General features: G+C 37.8%; 1 protein-coding gene and 1 pseudogene across 1 annotated transcript; one reads left to right on the top strand and one right to left on the bottom strand.

Moving 5' to 3' along the window:
• The first annotated feature begins 4109 nt into the window (after nucleotides 1-4109).
• Nucleotides 4110-14385, top strand: LOC135204018 (ribosome biogenesis protein BRX1 homolog). Its single transcript, XM_064233946.1, has 3 exons — nucleotides 4110-4236; nucleotides 13570-13664; nucleotides 14082-14385. The coding sequence occupies exons 1-3, from the start codon at nucleotides 4143-4145 to the stop codon at nucleotides 14250-14252; spliced, it is 360 nt and encodes a 119-aa protein (XP_064090016.1). The 5' UTR covers nucleotides 4110-4142; the 3' UTR covers nucleotides 14253-14385.
• LOC135204016 (uncharacterized) overlaps nucleotides 14279-16142 on the bottom strand; it is a 167630-nt pseudogene continuing 165766 nt past the window's right edge.

Raw genomic sequence — 16142 nt, 5'->3', positions numbered from 1 at the left:
TTTTGATAGTGTGGGTACCATATCATATTGCAATATTCAAGTGGACTACGAACATATGTTTTATAAAGCATAATCATGTGTTCAGCTTTTCTTGTTTTGAAGTGCCGTAACAACATTCCCATTTTTGCTTTACATTTTGCCAACAGAGTTGCTATTTGATCATTGCATAACATGTTCCTATTCATCACTCACCAAGGTCTTTAACTGCTCCTTATTTGTGATTGTCTCATTATTAGGTCCCCTATATGCATATAGCTTTCCTTCTCTGTCTCCATAATTTATTGATTCAAATTTATCAGAGTTAAATACCATCCTATTTACCTCTGCCCAATCATATACTTTGTTAAGGTCTCTTTGTAGAGCGTTCCTATCTTCATCACAAGTAATTTCTCTACTTATTCTTGTGTCATCAGCGAAACTACTCACTACCGAATCCTTAACAGGACTGTCTATGTCTTCAATCATAATAACAAACAATATTGCAGCTAGCACCGTACCTTGTGGCACACCGGATATTACCTTGGTTTCATCCGATTTCTCGTCGTTTGCAATAACTATCTGTTTTTCTGTTGTGTAAAAATTCTTTTAACCATCTTCCTACTTTATCTACGATATTGTGTTTTCTAATTTTCTTTGCTAATATATTATGGTCTACTTTGTCAAAAGCTTTTGCAAAGTCTAAATAAACCACATCTGTTTCATTTCCGCTTTTCATATTTTTGAATATGTTCTCACGGTGGACTAACAGTTGGGTTTTTGTGTACTTTTTTCCGGGTACGAAACCGGTGTTGTCCTATATTAAACAAATTATTTTTTATTAAATGTTTCATAATATTTTTCTTCATTACCCTTTCATACACTTTCATAATATGTGATGTTAGACTCACAGGCCTATAATTACTTGCCTCTAGTCTTGATCCACTTTTGAAAGTAGGGGTGATATATGCTAATTTGTGCTCATCATAAATCTTGCCTGTATCTACACTTTGTCTTAATAATATTGCAAGTGGCTTTGCGATAGAATGAACTACTTTCTTTAACAAAATAGCAGGGACTCCATCCGGCCCTGCAGCAGCTCCATTTTTAATTTCATTAATTGCCTGCACAATATCAGCTTCATTAATTTCTATGTCAGCTAAATATTCACTATTTTCTTCCCTTACTTCTATATCATTATCTTCATTATCTATTCTAGGGGTGAATTCTCTCTTATTATCGTTCTGCCAGTATGTTGCAAAGTTTCCCTTTTTTTCATTCGTTAATCTCCCTTCAATTCTCAGAGGGCCTATTTCTATTCTTCTTTTATTCATCTTCTTCGCATATGAGTATAATAGTTTGGGGTTTTGCTTGATATTTATGTAGGCTTAAAAAGGAACTCACTATTAATAGCCATTAAATTTTGTCAAACAGAACTTTTATTAAGCTAAAAAATGAGCCATTGCTCAAATCTGTATGTAATCCCATTGTTTACCATTTAATTTCAAAGTAGTGCCGAGGTACTTCAATGGAGAGCGCCATTTATCCATGATTCGACATGTTTGCATCTGGCGGATTAGTACGAGGACTGGTGCCACGGTCGCCTCAATAGCAAGAGCAGCGAAGCACATGTATAGTAGAGTATTTGTCCTCGGTATTGTCCTCGCGTTTTAGGTCAATTGTTATTCAAATAGCGTCAGTTATGCCAACTTGTGTGACGTTTAGTTGTGCCAATACTTCTGGCAAGTGTCCAAAAGGCATAACATTCCACAGGATTCCGTCAAATAGAGAGAAATCAAGTTGCTGGCTAATGGCTCTTCGAAGGGAGGATATCAACATAAAATCTTTCAACCTACACGCAACCATTGTCTGTTTGGACCATTTCTTGCCAACAGATTTAAAATATGACATTAGGAGCAGGGTATTAGGTATGGCTATGAAATTTATTTATATAATATGTTTTGGGAACTTAATTTCCTTCTGAACAGACCACGGTACCAACGAAGATAGGGCAGCTATATACTGCTATCTATTATTCTATGGTGCCTCCACTTGTATGCATTTGAATTGAAATTATTCTTGTTAATTGCCATGTGCGTGGGTGTGATGGGGGTGAACAGCAGTTTTCTAAAAACGCTGTGTGTCCATGAATTTGGATGAGGGCCTTCACATAGTCTTTTAAAAACTAGTTTAATTAATGGGTTATAGAATAAGGCTTTAATATACTTTTTGTGAAAAAAAAAAGCCATACAATTAAAACCTCTTGAAGTCTGCATTCCTATGGTATGGGAACTCCCCTGGTTGGCTTGATTCAGCTGCCATTATTTTGTTGCGCAGCCGAACGGCTTGTGCCACGTTTGTTTACCACTTCAAGACAACAAAAATTATGCCATATCTCCTTTGTTTTAGTGAGAATAATTCTTAGTAATGAGAAGAAATGTGTGAATTCTTAGTAATGAAAACAAAATGTGTGAAGTCAAATATGTTTTTTTTATTAACTGGAAAGTAAATATCTTTTTTTAAATATTCCACTTGAGACGTCTCTACAAAGTCAATCCTTTTAATCAAAACAATGAGACATTTGGCATGCACAAATTCCTTACTCGTAGTATGCTTGAAAGACTTACATTTGATACAGTTTGATAATTTATTATACAACTGTGTATATACATACTTATTCGACATGTCACCCATGAAATCAGATGATACTAGAGGTAAGAAGTGCAAAGCGTAAATCTTCATCAATGCTAGAAAATGCTTATTCCATTAGCATATAGTTAGTGTTCACTTTCCTTAATAGATGGCATTGTGCTTTATTTACGTTTTGACGGCGACATTTACATGCCCTGTGATCACCAAAACTTTATTCATCATTCTTTCATCCCACTACCCTCTACAAGAAAAATAAGTGTCAAAGAACTAATAGCGATAATTATGAAATACCAAATTTAGAATATGAAAGTCACTGCTAAATAATGTGCGATTCTGGAAAAGTTTAGCATCATAGTGACTTGCTATTGTATTGACTTACTAGTAGGCTAACTCGGGAATGTAGGCTAAATGTATTAAATAAAGCACATACATACACTTTTAAGAAAATTATGCATTATGAAGTTATAAAGTAATGTAATTAAAATATGTGAGTAATAAAATGATGATAAGCTTTGTCAGAACTTTGGCCTAGTGGTATGGCTATGTTGGAAAACTAGTTATGTGTATAATATATGACTGAAAATTAATGCTATTAGTCAAAATAAAGAGAAAACGCATTGAACGAAAATTTGTTTAATGACATGGTTGCGCGGAACGGAACCCCGTCATTAAACGAGGAGTACCTGTACTTACACCCAGTAGGAAACTGTTGGCTCTCAGTATTGCATGTGGAGAGGCGATTGGGTATGATCACTTTCACGTTGTTTTACATGTGGAATGATCCCCACTAGCCTTAGACATGCTTTCCATGACCAGTGGTCTTTTTTAAAGAAACATATACAGCGAATATGAATTTTTTGTTTTGAAATGGGAGATTTACAGAGAATATAAACTTTTTGTTTATTGGTTGTTGAAAGGTTTTTCATAATGCAGTATAAATGGCAAGGTGTGAAGAACTATTCGTCTTCTTTTGTTTTCAGTTTCTTGAATTTTGACATCAATCAATGATATATTACTCAAATTTAAGTATTTTATGTATTTTTCACATACTGTTTATATGTTGACAGTTCACATTTGTACTGTTTATAATTTATATCATATGCTTTGGCCAACAGCCAGTGAATACTGCATAAAGTAGGGTTTTCAATGTATATAGTTGGTTGATGTAATTTGCCTTTTGTGATTGAATATTACTGTAAATTAGGAAAACCCAGCTTTCACAAAAGTGTTTCTGTAGTTTTAGTGTACAGTGTAATGAAGACCAAGGTGTTATTAGTTAGTATAAAAGGTTCATAAGGAATATTGCTTTGACTTTTATCTGAAATTGTTTTGCATTTTAAACAGTTCACACCATGCTAGAGCTTAAAACTGACTGGAAATTGCCTAAAGGGATCCCCCCGCCCCACTCTTAAGCTTTGACATAGGTTTTTGATGAGCCTCACTGGCAGGTCATCAAGGAACTTCTCGTCCAGGTCTTCAGCACTCCAAACCATCACCAAAGAGTCAGCCATTTCATGATCATAGTTATGTCCTTTTCTATTTTGGACAATAAGATTTGGGTTCGTAATTATGAAGTACTAGCAATGGATGGGAAATTGGCAGAAATTGGTGAGTTCTTATTTTTCCTTATTATTAGTGACATTAGAATATTAACTATTTAAGAAAGCCATTATGTACAGTATTTTGAATTGAACTTTATTTTAAATAAATCAGCACAATGTAAAATCGGGTTGGAAACACAAAACCCTTGTTTTCACACAAGTGGGACTTACCTAGCAATCACATAGATGAGATGAAAGTTTTCTACCTTGGCAGTCCAAAATTCAGATTTGTGGTGGTGCTGCCATCGCTAATGTAGGTGAACAGGATCCACCCACTTTTGGGATTGTTAAGTATAAAAGTAGCAGAGTCTTCCAATTTGTTTTCTGCCGGCTCTTGCCAACATTAGTGGTTTGTGTCCAGTCCTTGCTTCATCGTTGGATCTTTTTCCTGGATGTTTGGTGAAGTATTTCATCTTGAATGGTTTTTTTTAGCTGGTTGGCCTGTTAACTAAAGTTAGCCATGTCGCTTTGCCATTAAACCTTAAGACCCGAGCACCCCTCATTTTGGGACCACCTTGATGTGGTGAGGGGGCTCTCGAACCTCAGGAATTTCTTTCTAAGTTCAAACCCAAGAGTCCCATAGAACATTGTATATTTTTGGCATGATTGGTATGATGTTTGCGTCCCACCTCAGTGGTCACGGGTTCGATTCTCGGCCATTCCATTGAGGAGTGAGATGTGTATTTCTGGTGATGGAAGTTCACTCTCGATGTGGTTCGGAAGTCACGTAAAGCCGTTGGTCCCGTTGTTGAATAACCACTGGTTCCATGCAACGTAAACACACCATACAAACAAACAAATACAAGAATGTGGTAGTAGGGACATAGGGGACTTTTTTAAGGAATATGAGAAGTACTGTGAGGCAAAGTATGGGGATTACAGGAGAGTCTGGGCAAGAGAGTGAGGTAGCTTTTTGACGGGATTTTTGTCGAGTATGTTTGGGGTAATGATGAGTGTAGGGAATGTGCTGTATGAGAGTGAAAGCCAGGATAGTAGAACAAGCAAAGAGGATAAAGAGTAGCGTTAGATATAGGAGAAAGCAGATTTTGAAGAGGCAAGAATGAAGTTGGTGAGTCGTTGTCAATGTATGTCTGTAGGTTAGAAACTTTAGCCAGGAAAAATGTTTGGGGACAAAGGGATAAATGAGTTGTAAGGAGTTAGTGCGGAAGTTGTTGGCGACTGTGATTATATATTGTATAATGTTATGGGTATAGATAAGTGTGATTATATATTGTATAATTGTTATGGGTATTTTATGCAATGTTGAAATATGGTGGGTGTCCTATATATAGACAACATGTGGTAGATCTAGAAGGTGTCTGTTGATGTATTTAAGTTGTGTTGACGTCATAGGCTGTGACGTTCAATATACAAGATGGCGGGGCGGCGTCGGAGGATGTAAACAATAACACGGGGAAGTAGAAAGCACGTGTGGTGGTGTGTGGTTGGTAGGGGAGAGCTCTCTGTCTGGTAGGAGTTGTTTTTTGGGTCGTAAGTCTTGTGGTGCTGGTGTTTTAAGGTGATTTCTGGAGTGTACTGGAGTTGGAGAAAGCGTACAGGTGGGTAGATTATTCATTTTTTTATAGAGAAAGAAAGGAGTTAGGCTAGGCCAAAATTCAAACTGGTAGCAGAGCGTGGTTGATCAAAGATGCCTGGATCCGACAGTGAACAAAGGGAGACTACTAGATGGAGAAGGGAATGTCCTAGGTTTAGCGGGATACAAGAAGAATACAAAGAATGGAAAGGTCAAGCCGAAGATTGGCTATTGTTGTATGGAGAAGATACAAAAATACCCGGCTGATAGAAATGAGAATGAGCTTAAAAGGGAAAGCCCGAGAGCTAGTGGAAGCATTAGATAAAGATAAACTTACTGGTACAGAGGGTCCAAAGTTAATCCTAGAGAAACTAGATAAAGCCTATCTAAAAGACTCGGTAATGGAGAATTACGGTAGAATAAAAAGATACCTTCTAATAAGAAGAGAATCTAGTGAAAATATGGCGGACTATTTAATTAGATACGAGAAGGCAGCATCTGAGTGTGAAAGAGCAATGGGGAAAGGCGCGCTTGAAGGCGAAGTCAAGGGGTATCATGTAATAGAGCAAGCAAAATCTCACGGAAAATCAAAAACAAATGGTATTATCGGCTTGTGGGCAAGAAAAGCTAGAGTACGGAACAGTGTCGCAAACAATGAAAAGACTATTTGAGGGATTAGGGACTAAAGAGGACGGGATGGTGGGGTTCGTCAGAAGGCAATGCCAGTTCTGGGAGAGGGAGGAAAACCAAAGATATCGGGGAAGATGGAACGAGGAAGGGGTGGTAGAAATCCTATAAACAAAGAAGGGAAGGTAACAGTATGTGCAATATGCAGCTCAGAATGGCATTGGGCTAGGGATTGTCCTCAGAATTTTTCATAATAGGAAGAAAACTGAAACAAGACTAGAAGAAAATAAGGTAAAAACAGAAAATGGGACAGAAGAAGAAGAGGTTTATGTAGGAGAGTAATAAAATAGTGGAAGCATCATGGGAGGTGGTTGATGCAATTTTGGACACAGGGTGTAAATCAACAGTTTGCGGGGAATTGTGACTAGCACGTATTGTCATGGATTTGAGTCAGGAAGAGTTGAGGAGAATGAGGGACACTAGGACAGAGTCTAATAAAGTGTTTAATTTTGGTGAGACATCTTATAAGTCCAGAGGAATAATAGAAATACCTGTGATACTAAAAAACAGAAAGTTTTATTTGAAGACGGAAATTCTGCAAGGTGATATACCCTGGCTGATAGGTAAGCAAACCATGAGTAAAATGGGTATGACCCTAAATTTGAAAGAAAATTGTGTCATAGTAGAAGTATTAGGGGGAATGAAAGTAGAGTTAAGAGAAGACGAACAGGGTCATTTAAGAGTGCCTATAAGGAGGAGGAAGGTAGAAGAATTATTACTGGAGGGTTGGAAGGGAAAGGAAAGAATCCGAGGGAAATTAAGAACACAATGAAGAAATTACATTTACAGTTTGGTCATGGAAGTGGAGATAAAATATGGAAGTTAACAGAGGAAGCACAATGGAGTAATGGGTTAATCGAAAAAGAAAAAAGAGGAAATAAGAAAGTTACTAACGGAACTGATTAAAAATTGTGAGGTTTGTAAAAAATACAAAAGAAACCCGCCAAACCGGTAGTAGGCTTTTCTTGGAGTAAAACGTTCAACTGAAGTCGTAGCGATGGATGTGGGAGAGATAGAAGAGAGAAAGTTCTTGGTAATAGTGGATATGGCAACGAGATATTGTCAGGCCTGTTGGATAAAAGATAAGAAACCAGAAACTATAATAAAGATACTTTTTGAGTGCTGGTTTGCTATATTTGGAGCACCCTCCAAAATATTGTCAGAATAATGGGGGAGAAATTTCAAATGAAAAGTAAGGAGGATGGCAGAAAAATGGTAATATTAAAGTATTAGCCACAGCAATCAGAATCTCCGTGGAGCAACGGATTATGTGAAAAGGGACCGTAGGCATGATCAAGGGAAGTGTAAGGAAGATGATGGAGGAAGAGGAAGTAGATTGGTCCCTAGCTTTGAAATGGGTATGAGTGCTAGGAACTGTTTAATGAATAATGGAGGTTTCTCTCCCAACCAATTAGTATTTGGAAAAACCCTTCACTGCCTAACCTAATAGGAGAAGAAAGTTCTAGTCCTGCAAGCAGAGGAAAAAGGGATGGAAGAGGGTATGGTAAGGGACCACACTGAATGCAATGCAACAAGGCCAGAGAAGCATTTTTAAAAAATGAGTCCTGTAATAAAATAAGAATAGCGCTAAACAAAAACATCAGAGAACATAAATTTGAAGAAGCAGTGGTAGGAGATGAGGTATTCTATAAGAGGGAAAAATGAAAATGAATGGAGAGGACCTGCTCAGGTAGTGGGAGTATCGGGGAAAACAATAATAGTCAAACATGGGATTCTTTAAGAGAAGTAGCTAGGATACATGTGACAAGGATTCAACGACGATCACCAGATACAGAAGAGATATCGGCTAGAATAGATAAATCCCATGGGGTGAAAGGTAGGTCAGATGGCCCAAATGAAGGGAAAGTAGATTGGCTGGAAGGAGAGGAGATAATGGGTGAGAGAAGGAATGCAGACACAGAAGAGACTATAGAAAGAGAGGTGATAGAGGAAACAGTGGAAGATAACGGGCAAAGTGGGTCAATAGAAAGCGAGTTAATGGAAGAGATACCAAAATTCAAAAAGGGAAATAGAGTTAGGGCTATAAACAATGATACAGGACAAGTAGAAGAATGGACTATTTTAGGTCTTTAGCAGGAAAAAGATCAAGCCAAGCATGGGGCTGATTCGTACAATATACGAGACTCACAGTCAGGGTGACAAAGTGTGGGTTAACTTGAGGATTATAGTCAGTAGAAAAAAATTGAAGATGAAGAGGAGGTGTTGCTGGGATTTGAAAATAGAAGCATAATGGAAGCTAAAGAAAAAGAACTTCTAAGTTGGAGAGATAACCAGGTATATGAGGAGGTAAATGATGTTGGACAAAAGCTATATCTACAAGATGGATAGTAACTGAAAAAGAAAAAGATAAAAGGGGGGAAAGGAGATGTAAAGCAAGATTGGTAGCTAGAGGGTTTGAAGAAGAAAATGGCTGAGTGGGAAAAGGATGCTCCCACATGCAATGCTGAAATTTTAAAATTCTGTCTAACCATAATAAAGGTGAAAAATTGGAATTGTTATACATTGGATGTCAAAACTGCATATTTACAAGGTGACGAGATACAAGAGAAGTGTACTTGAAGCCACCAAGGGAAGATGGTTGGAGGGGATTATGGAAGTTGAAGAAAAACAGTCTATGGGCTCAAGGATGCAGCAAAAGCATGGTATTGTAAAGTGGTGAAAGTAGTGAAGGAGCTTCAAGGTGAGAGAAGTAGACTAGAAACCTAATATATTCTTTTGGAAAAAGAACAATAAATTGGAAGGCATTTGTGTACACACGTAGATGATTTTTTGCTACGGAGGAACTGAAGGATTCTTAAAGGAAACGATTGTGAGATTGAAAGGGAAATTGCAAGTAGGAGAACAAGAGAGTAAAAGGTTCAAGTATATAGGAGTAGTAATAGAGCAGAAGGAGAATGAGTTTTTCCCTTAATCAGTGGCAGTATATAAATTCCATAAGAGAACCAACCAGAGGCTAGAAGATATACGGGTAATAGAGGTTCTAGAACAAAAAGAGTTAACAGAGTACAGATCAGTGGGAGGACAGCTGAATTGGGTATCACTACACACGATGCCAGAAATATCATATGATGTTAGCGAATTAAGTAAAGCATTTAAAGAAGGAACAACTCAGGATATGAAGAAACTTATTAAAATTGTGAGAAAAACTAAGAGCATGATGGGCGAAGTTACAATAAGTGAGATGGAAGAAGAAAGGGTTTATTGGGAAGCCTATGCAGACGCTTCATTTGGAAACATAGAAGATGGCCATACTCAACTGGGTTATATTATTTCTTTGACAGATGGGAAGAGGAGAAGTCCCATATGGTGGAAGTCTAGGAAATCCAGGAGAGTGGCAAAATCCACCATTGAGGCTGAAGCCCTGAGTGTTGGGGGAAGCTGTAGAAGGATTGATATATTTCAAGCATTTGTGGGAAGAGGTAGTAGGAGGGAGAAATTTAGAAGCCTTGGTTAACACTGATAGTAAAACACTAATGACCGCCGACAAATCGAGCACTGGTGTAAGTAGCAAGAGATTAAAAATAGATATTGCAGCAATATGGGAAACCATTGAATCCGGGGAAATAAAGGAGGTGAGATGGATAAAAGGAAAGGAGCAAGTGGCTGATGTATTAACTAAAGCAGGAGTTTCAGGGGAATGTATTAAAAAGAAATTATGTAGAGGTAAAGAGTTGGAGGACGAAGGAAATTAAGAGGGAATACTGGATTGGTTAGGAAACAGTCGGAGGGGAGGGAAAGATAGAGATAAGATGGGGAGATAAGTGATTATATATTGTATAATTGTTATGGGTATGATAAGTGTATAATATTGTATAATTGTTATGGGTATTTTATGCATTGTTGAAATATGGTGGGTGTCCTATATATAGACAACATGTGGTAGATTCTAGAAGGTGTCTGTTGATGTATTTAAGTTGTGTTGTGACGTCATAGGCTGTGACGTCATAGACAAGATGGCGGCGGCGTCGGCAGGATGTAAACAATAACACGGGGGCAAGTAGAAAGCACGTGTTGGTGGTGTGTGGTTGGTAGGGGAGAGCTCTCTGTCTGGTAGGAGTTGTTTTTTTTTGGGTCGTAAGTCTTGTGGTGCTGGTGTTTTTAAGTGATTTCTGGAGTGTACTGGAGTTGGAGAAAGCGTACAGTGGGTAGATTATTCATTTTTATAGAGAAAGAAAGGAGTTAGGCTAGGCCAAAATTCAAAGACTGTACCAGAGAGTGTACGATTTTATAAATCTGAAACGAAAGGAGAAAATGCAATGGACGAATGAAAGTTTGACGTGGAACAACATTTTAGAAATAGTAGAAGATTACTAGTTAGATAGGTGTATGAAAGAGAGTAGGAGTGTTAGTGTTAGGACTGAAGTAGCTGAGGTTGTACCAGAGTTTAAAAGCTATAGGGAGGCAGTTTTGGAAGGGCCGAGGCGAATGGCAGAGCGAGTGGTAGATAGGAGCGTTAGGGCAAGTAACGTGAGTGTAGTTAGCCCTAAAAGAGATTGGAGTGCGAGTGTTGGAAGAGTAGGGTCAGTTAGTTGTGAGCAAGAGCAGCAGTGTCATAGATGTGGTAAGCCAGGACACAGGAAGAATGAAGGTCGGTGGGTGTTAGGAGCTTGCTTCTGGTGTAGGCAAACAGGGCATTTAGTGAGTGAGTGTAAGAAAGATAGGGATATTAAATGTTATAGGTGTGGACAGGCAGGGCACGTAGCTAGTGGATGTCAGGATACCCGTATGAACGTAGTTTGCGGCAACTGTGGGAAGAACGGGCACTATGCTAGGATGTGTAAAGAATAGCGTGCAAAGTTTGTTGAATGTGGAATGGAAGGTCACGTGGCAAGTGTGTGTAGGCGAAATAGGATGAGTCAGGCCGGGAATTTGGGAAACTAAGTGAAAAGGGGATTCAGTTGGGTGGGTCCTCTAGTTTGCGACAGTTTATGTTGGGAGAATGTGGATGAGTGATGGTTTGAAGTGAATAAATGTGGAGCGAGCATCAGTGAGTAATTTGGGTCTGGGAGATCGACAGTTGGTGTTGGTTGAGTATGGAAGAAAGCAGGAGAAGGTAAGGAAAGGGAGAAACGTGAGCTGCATGATAGAGGGGTTAGTGTTAGGGTAAAAATGGTGGATAAGGCATGTAATACAGATGATTTTGAGGGGAAGAATGATACATATAGTGAGTGTGGGTTTGAATTGTCAGGGTTTAGTGAAGTTTCACCAGGAAGGGAATCAGGTGGTAGGGATGTAGTTGGCAGTATGAATGAGTCTCTTCAGGAGTTTGGCAGGAGTATAAATGAGGTAAGTGATTTGGTGGCAGAGTTACGAGAGATATTCGGACAAGAGTTAGAAATGGTAGATGAGATAGTGAATGGGATTTGGGAGGATGGTAGTGAGCGAGATGGTAATGGTAGTCTGACTGGAAGTGGTCTGGGAGAAGTGGATGGCGGTGTAACTGAGAGTGTGTATGTGGGCCCTCAAACAAGATCCAGGGGGCCTGCGTCTGAGCATCCGTTGGTGTTGCGGAAGGCTATTTAGTGTGGTTGTTGTGAGTGTAAGGAGACGTTGTCAAATGTAACGGGGGAGGAAATATGGAGGAGTTATGGAGTTAGAGAGAGAGAGTAATTGCTGTATGGATGGTTAACAACTGAATTGGCTGTTGGTGAGTTCTGGGTTGTCTGCTGGTGCTATTAGAGTTTAGAGTTCTGTTTTTTCAGTCTTTAGTCAGAAGCTGTGATAATCAGTAGTGTTGGCAGCGGTCTGTGGAAAGTGTTGAGGGATTGGTTAAGTTATGTAAGTAGTGTGTTATTGGTTTGTTGCTGATTGTTGTTGGCTTGATATTGGTTGCTTAAGAGTAGTTGTGCCCCTAAGAAGTCCTCCTCTTCTAAAGGTGCCGTGAAACAACCCAGCCTTCTTCTCTCCCATCGAAGGGGGTACAGTTGCATTCCATTCAGCCCTGGTTGCTTTTGGGAAAGGAGGGTAAGGGAAAACACTAGGGGCAGCATTCCCCTCCATCTGCTGTAATTGGTGGGGGTGCCTTATCTAGCCATCTTCCTCTTTCCATTGATGTTTTTTTTTTTCTTAAATTTTCCAACCTTAAGGTTTGTCCGCGATCTGGGTGTTAGCATGATATACGTTTAGCTTGTCCCTTAAGCCTCTTCCACACAAAGGGCAAATGCACGGCGAGCAAACAATGTTACCAATTTTGTGAGTGGATGGTGACCACGAGTGTGGTCCAAGTCATAGGTCCGCCTGCCTGTGACCACTGCCTCCCTTGGACTGTTTGATCTGGTAACACTGTTGAAAAGTGAGAGAATTATGGGCAAATCAGAGTGCCCGTCATGTCTTTGCCCCTTGTGTGGAAGGGGCTTTAAGATTTAATCCTGTGTTAAATGGAGGACTTTAAAATAAAAGAACATACAATTTTCAAACCCTTGTATGTTGCTCTATCTTCCTTTTTGAAACCTCTGAAAGGTAACAGCAAGTATGTAGGGTCATTTATGTCCTCTGACTATGGGATTAACAACAGTACTTTGGTGCTTTTGTAGTTCAGGTGTGTTTGATGCATACAGTTAAGTTATAAATGTGAATTTTGTGAATTATGTGATAAAGCTGTGTTGTGCAAGGTATTTCTTAAGTAGCTTTTAAGTATCATAAAGGAAATAAAAATTGATGCAGGACTAGCAAATTCTTCTTAAATGCAGTGATCACATTTTAGACAAATTTAAATTTCGAAGTGCAGATATAGCTAAAATTTAGCCTTGTGAATTAGTGTTACTAGACCATAAGATGCATTTGAATGGTTAGATTCCCTTTAATAAAAGGGAACATTTTTTATATAGGTCCTCACTGTTGTCTCGACTGAAACAAACAAGTTGGTTTTCATAAGATATAAGATGGCTGTTTATAATTATAACATATAATTTCTTCTGATTAATATGCAGTCATTAACCTTTTTTGCTAATAACTTCTGTCCTTATTTTTATAATTAGGAGTAACAAAAATCAACAAAATAAACCTTTTATCTCTGAGATAGAAGTTTAAATTTGTCGGTTTTGGCATGTTAGAAGTAATATTTTATGTTTTTACTAGTTGTGTTACTCCTTTTTGCAGGTCCACGATTTGTACTTGATCCCATCAAAATTTTTGAGGATAGCTTTGGGGGAGCCACATTATGGGAGAACAAGGACTTTGTCAATCCAAACACAGTAAGTACTAGTAGATGCAGACTAGTGTTCAGGCCATTCTTTTTCTTTCAAGCAGTTTAACATTGTCTTTCAATCTTTCAGAGGAAGCATAAGGATTATCATCTTTCATCCATATTCTCTTTATTAGTGCATGAGAGAACTATTGCCAAATTTAAATGTTCAGATTTTTTTTTTTTATGTATTTAACTGGCAAAGTTTGGTGAAAAGAGCAAAAATTCATTAGTCATGATTTTCCATTTTTCAATACTAATATCTGTATAGATTTTGTGAGATTAGAGCAAGACTTTCTTTTGAACTTTAAAAGATTTTATTTAAAATGCTGTTCTTAATAATGTTAGAGATGATAAAGCTTTAATTGTGCTTTTAGATGTTTAAAAATTATGTAGTGTACTAAGTTCACTTTCAATTGTTTCACAGTACCGTAGAAACCTGAGGAGTCAGGATTCAGTGAAGTACTTAAATAAATTGAATCAGCTGGAAATACAGAAGGTCAGACCTGTTCATGATCACATAGGTGACCCAACTAATGAAATCTTCATGACTAAACCCCCAGAAGAAGCAGAAGGAGAAGAAAAACACTCTTTGTAAGGAAGAGGAAATGAAATTGTCAAGTGTTGCTTTAAATATGTTTTGTATTTGAAATATAAAGTTCTGTCTTGTATTACAGATATGGCTTTTATTGAGTTGTGTGGAGTTCCACCTTGCCCTATACTATTTTGTTTAAGAAAATTTTAAAAATAAGGATTGTATGGGAAGTGTAAGAAATTAGCAAATGTTGGAATGGTTCTTTCGCAAGTAAATTATTAGTTAGAAGCATCATTGTCCTTCAAACCCATTACTGATTTCAACTAGTTAACTTTAAAGCAGTGTGAAATATTTCTTTATTACTTGGGTATAAAATAAGGTAAAATCATTCATCACAATATAGTATGCTTAAACAGATGGTCGACATTATTATCCCTGATTATAAGGTGATTAAATTGTCTGATAAAAAAAATAATGAAATTGGGAACCTGAAAGCACTGTATACCATTGAACTTGTTTGACATAACTTTTATTCCCCTCATATCATTCATTACAAAGTATTTTCTGTTAAAATGTACTATTACCAATTCCTTTAATTCCATTTGCCTTTAATCTAAAAGGTGAAAAAAGCATTTTTCTAAAATATATTTTTTATTCAACTTTACAAAATCATAGAAATCACGAGATCAGAAACAACTTACCTTTTAGCCAAAGGTAAGGTTAATGTTCTGGTTCCCAGTGCGTAAAAACTTGATCTGTTGCACACTTATGTCGAATTTCAACATTACTGTTTTTAAAATATTTCAATGTTGGAGATAATAAAAACGAATCTAAGGCAGGTACTACTATTGTTTGTAAAGAAGGAAGCTTATCTGCCAAACAAACCAGGGATGCACACATTTCGCTGTCCGTTCCAGATGGCAAACAGCATAACTGAAATGAAGTGGAAAATTACATTATCAAGGAAAGAGTAGTGCAGTATGTAATTTTTATAAAATTCAGATTAATATACCTATAAAAAAAGTAATTTACAGGAGGTTATCAGTGCTTGATCAACTCTTAATATTAGAGAATTTATTTTTAAATTATAAAAAAGCATTAAGACCGATCTAGCAGTTTTTCATCATAACTCCAACACACATCCTTGGGTGAAGTGCATGTACCATATGATCCATCAGATACCAATTACCTTCAATCATTCTGGTTCTGCAATAACTCTACACAGAATTCTCCCTATTATTTTACTGCAAGATTATAATTACTATTCATAAATATTCTAAACTACTAAATTCATTTCCTCCCAGCCTTTCCACTTTCTCTTAAGAGGAACAAGTACAATTTCTACTCCTTTGCAGCAGTTTCCTCACTTATTGGCAGTGAGCCTAGCCTTTTAAAAAGTAAGACTGCAAGGCAGCAGCTGTCCTTTTAAGTCTCCTCTATGACACACTGGACCTATGGTGGTAGTATTCTTACAACCCTACCACAGGAGCCCCTAATTCACTTGGCAGTATTAGTGCCAAATAAGTTAATATGAAGCAAGGAAATTGGAGTGACCAGCTTGATAACTGCCCTATGAAGGAGACTAGACAACATCAATCATGCCCCTATGGATGCTTCCTTTGAAGAAGTTAGCACCAGCATTGTCCAAATGAGATGATCATCCAGAGTATCAGATGATGATTGCTTATGCATATAATGACAAGTGTTCCACTACAAATATCGAGGACAAAAACTAAAGTACTCTACCATCTTGGCCTTGAAGGTGCACTGGAAGAAAGCATTGCCTTAAACCACCAGAATGGTCACTTATGTAAGGAAGTGTTTTGGTCTACAGTAGGTCGTCACATGCTGCCAACCTTTTAGCCATTGAGTATCATCCTCTTTGTAACTTCAGTAGAAGCGAGTAAGAGGTCCAAGATGAATCTCTGCACTGCCCTAATTTAATTTTGCTCC

The sequence above is a fragment of the Macrobrachium nipponense genome, chromosome 44, assembly GCF_015104395.2.
Source record: "Macrobrachium nipponense isolate FS-2020 chromosome 44, ASM1510439v2, whole genome shotgun sequence".
NCBI lineage: Eukaryota > Metazoa > Arthropoda > Malacostraca > Decapoda > Palaemonidae > Macrobrachium > Macrobrachium nipponense.
Note: the sequence above shows the minus strand (reverse complement) of the source record. Positions and strands in the feature narration are given on the sequence as shown.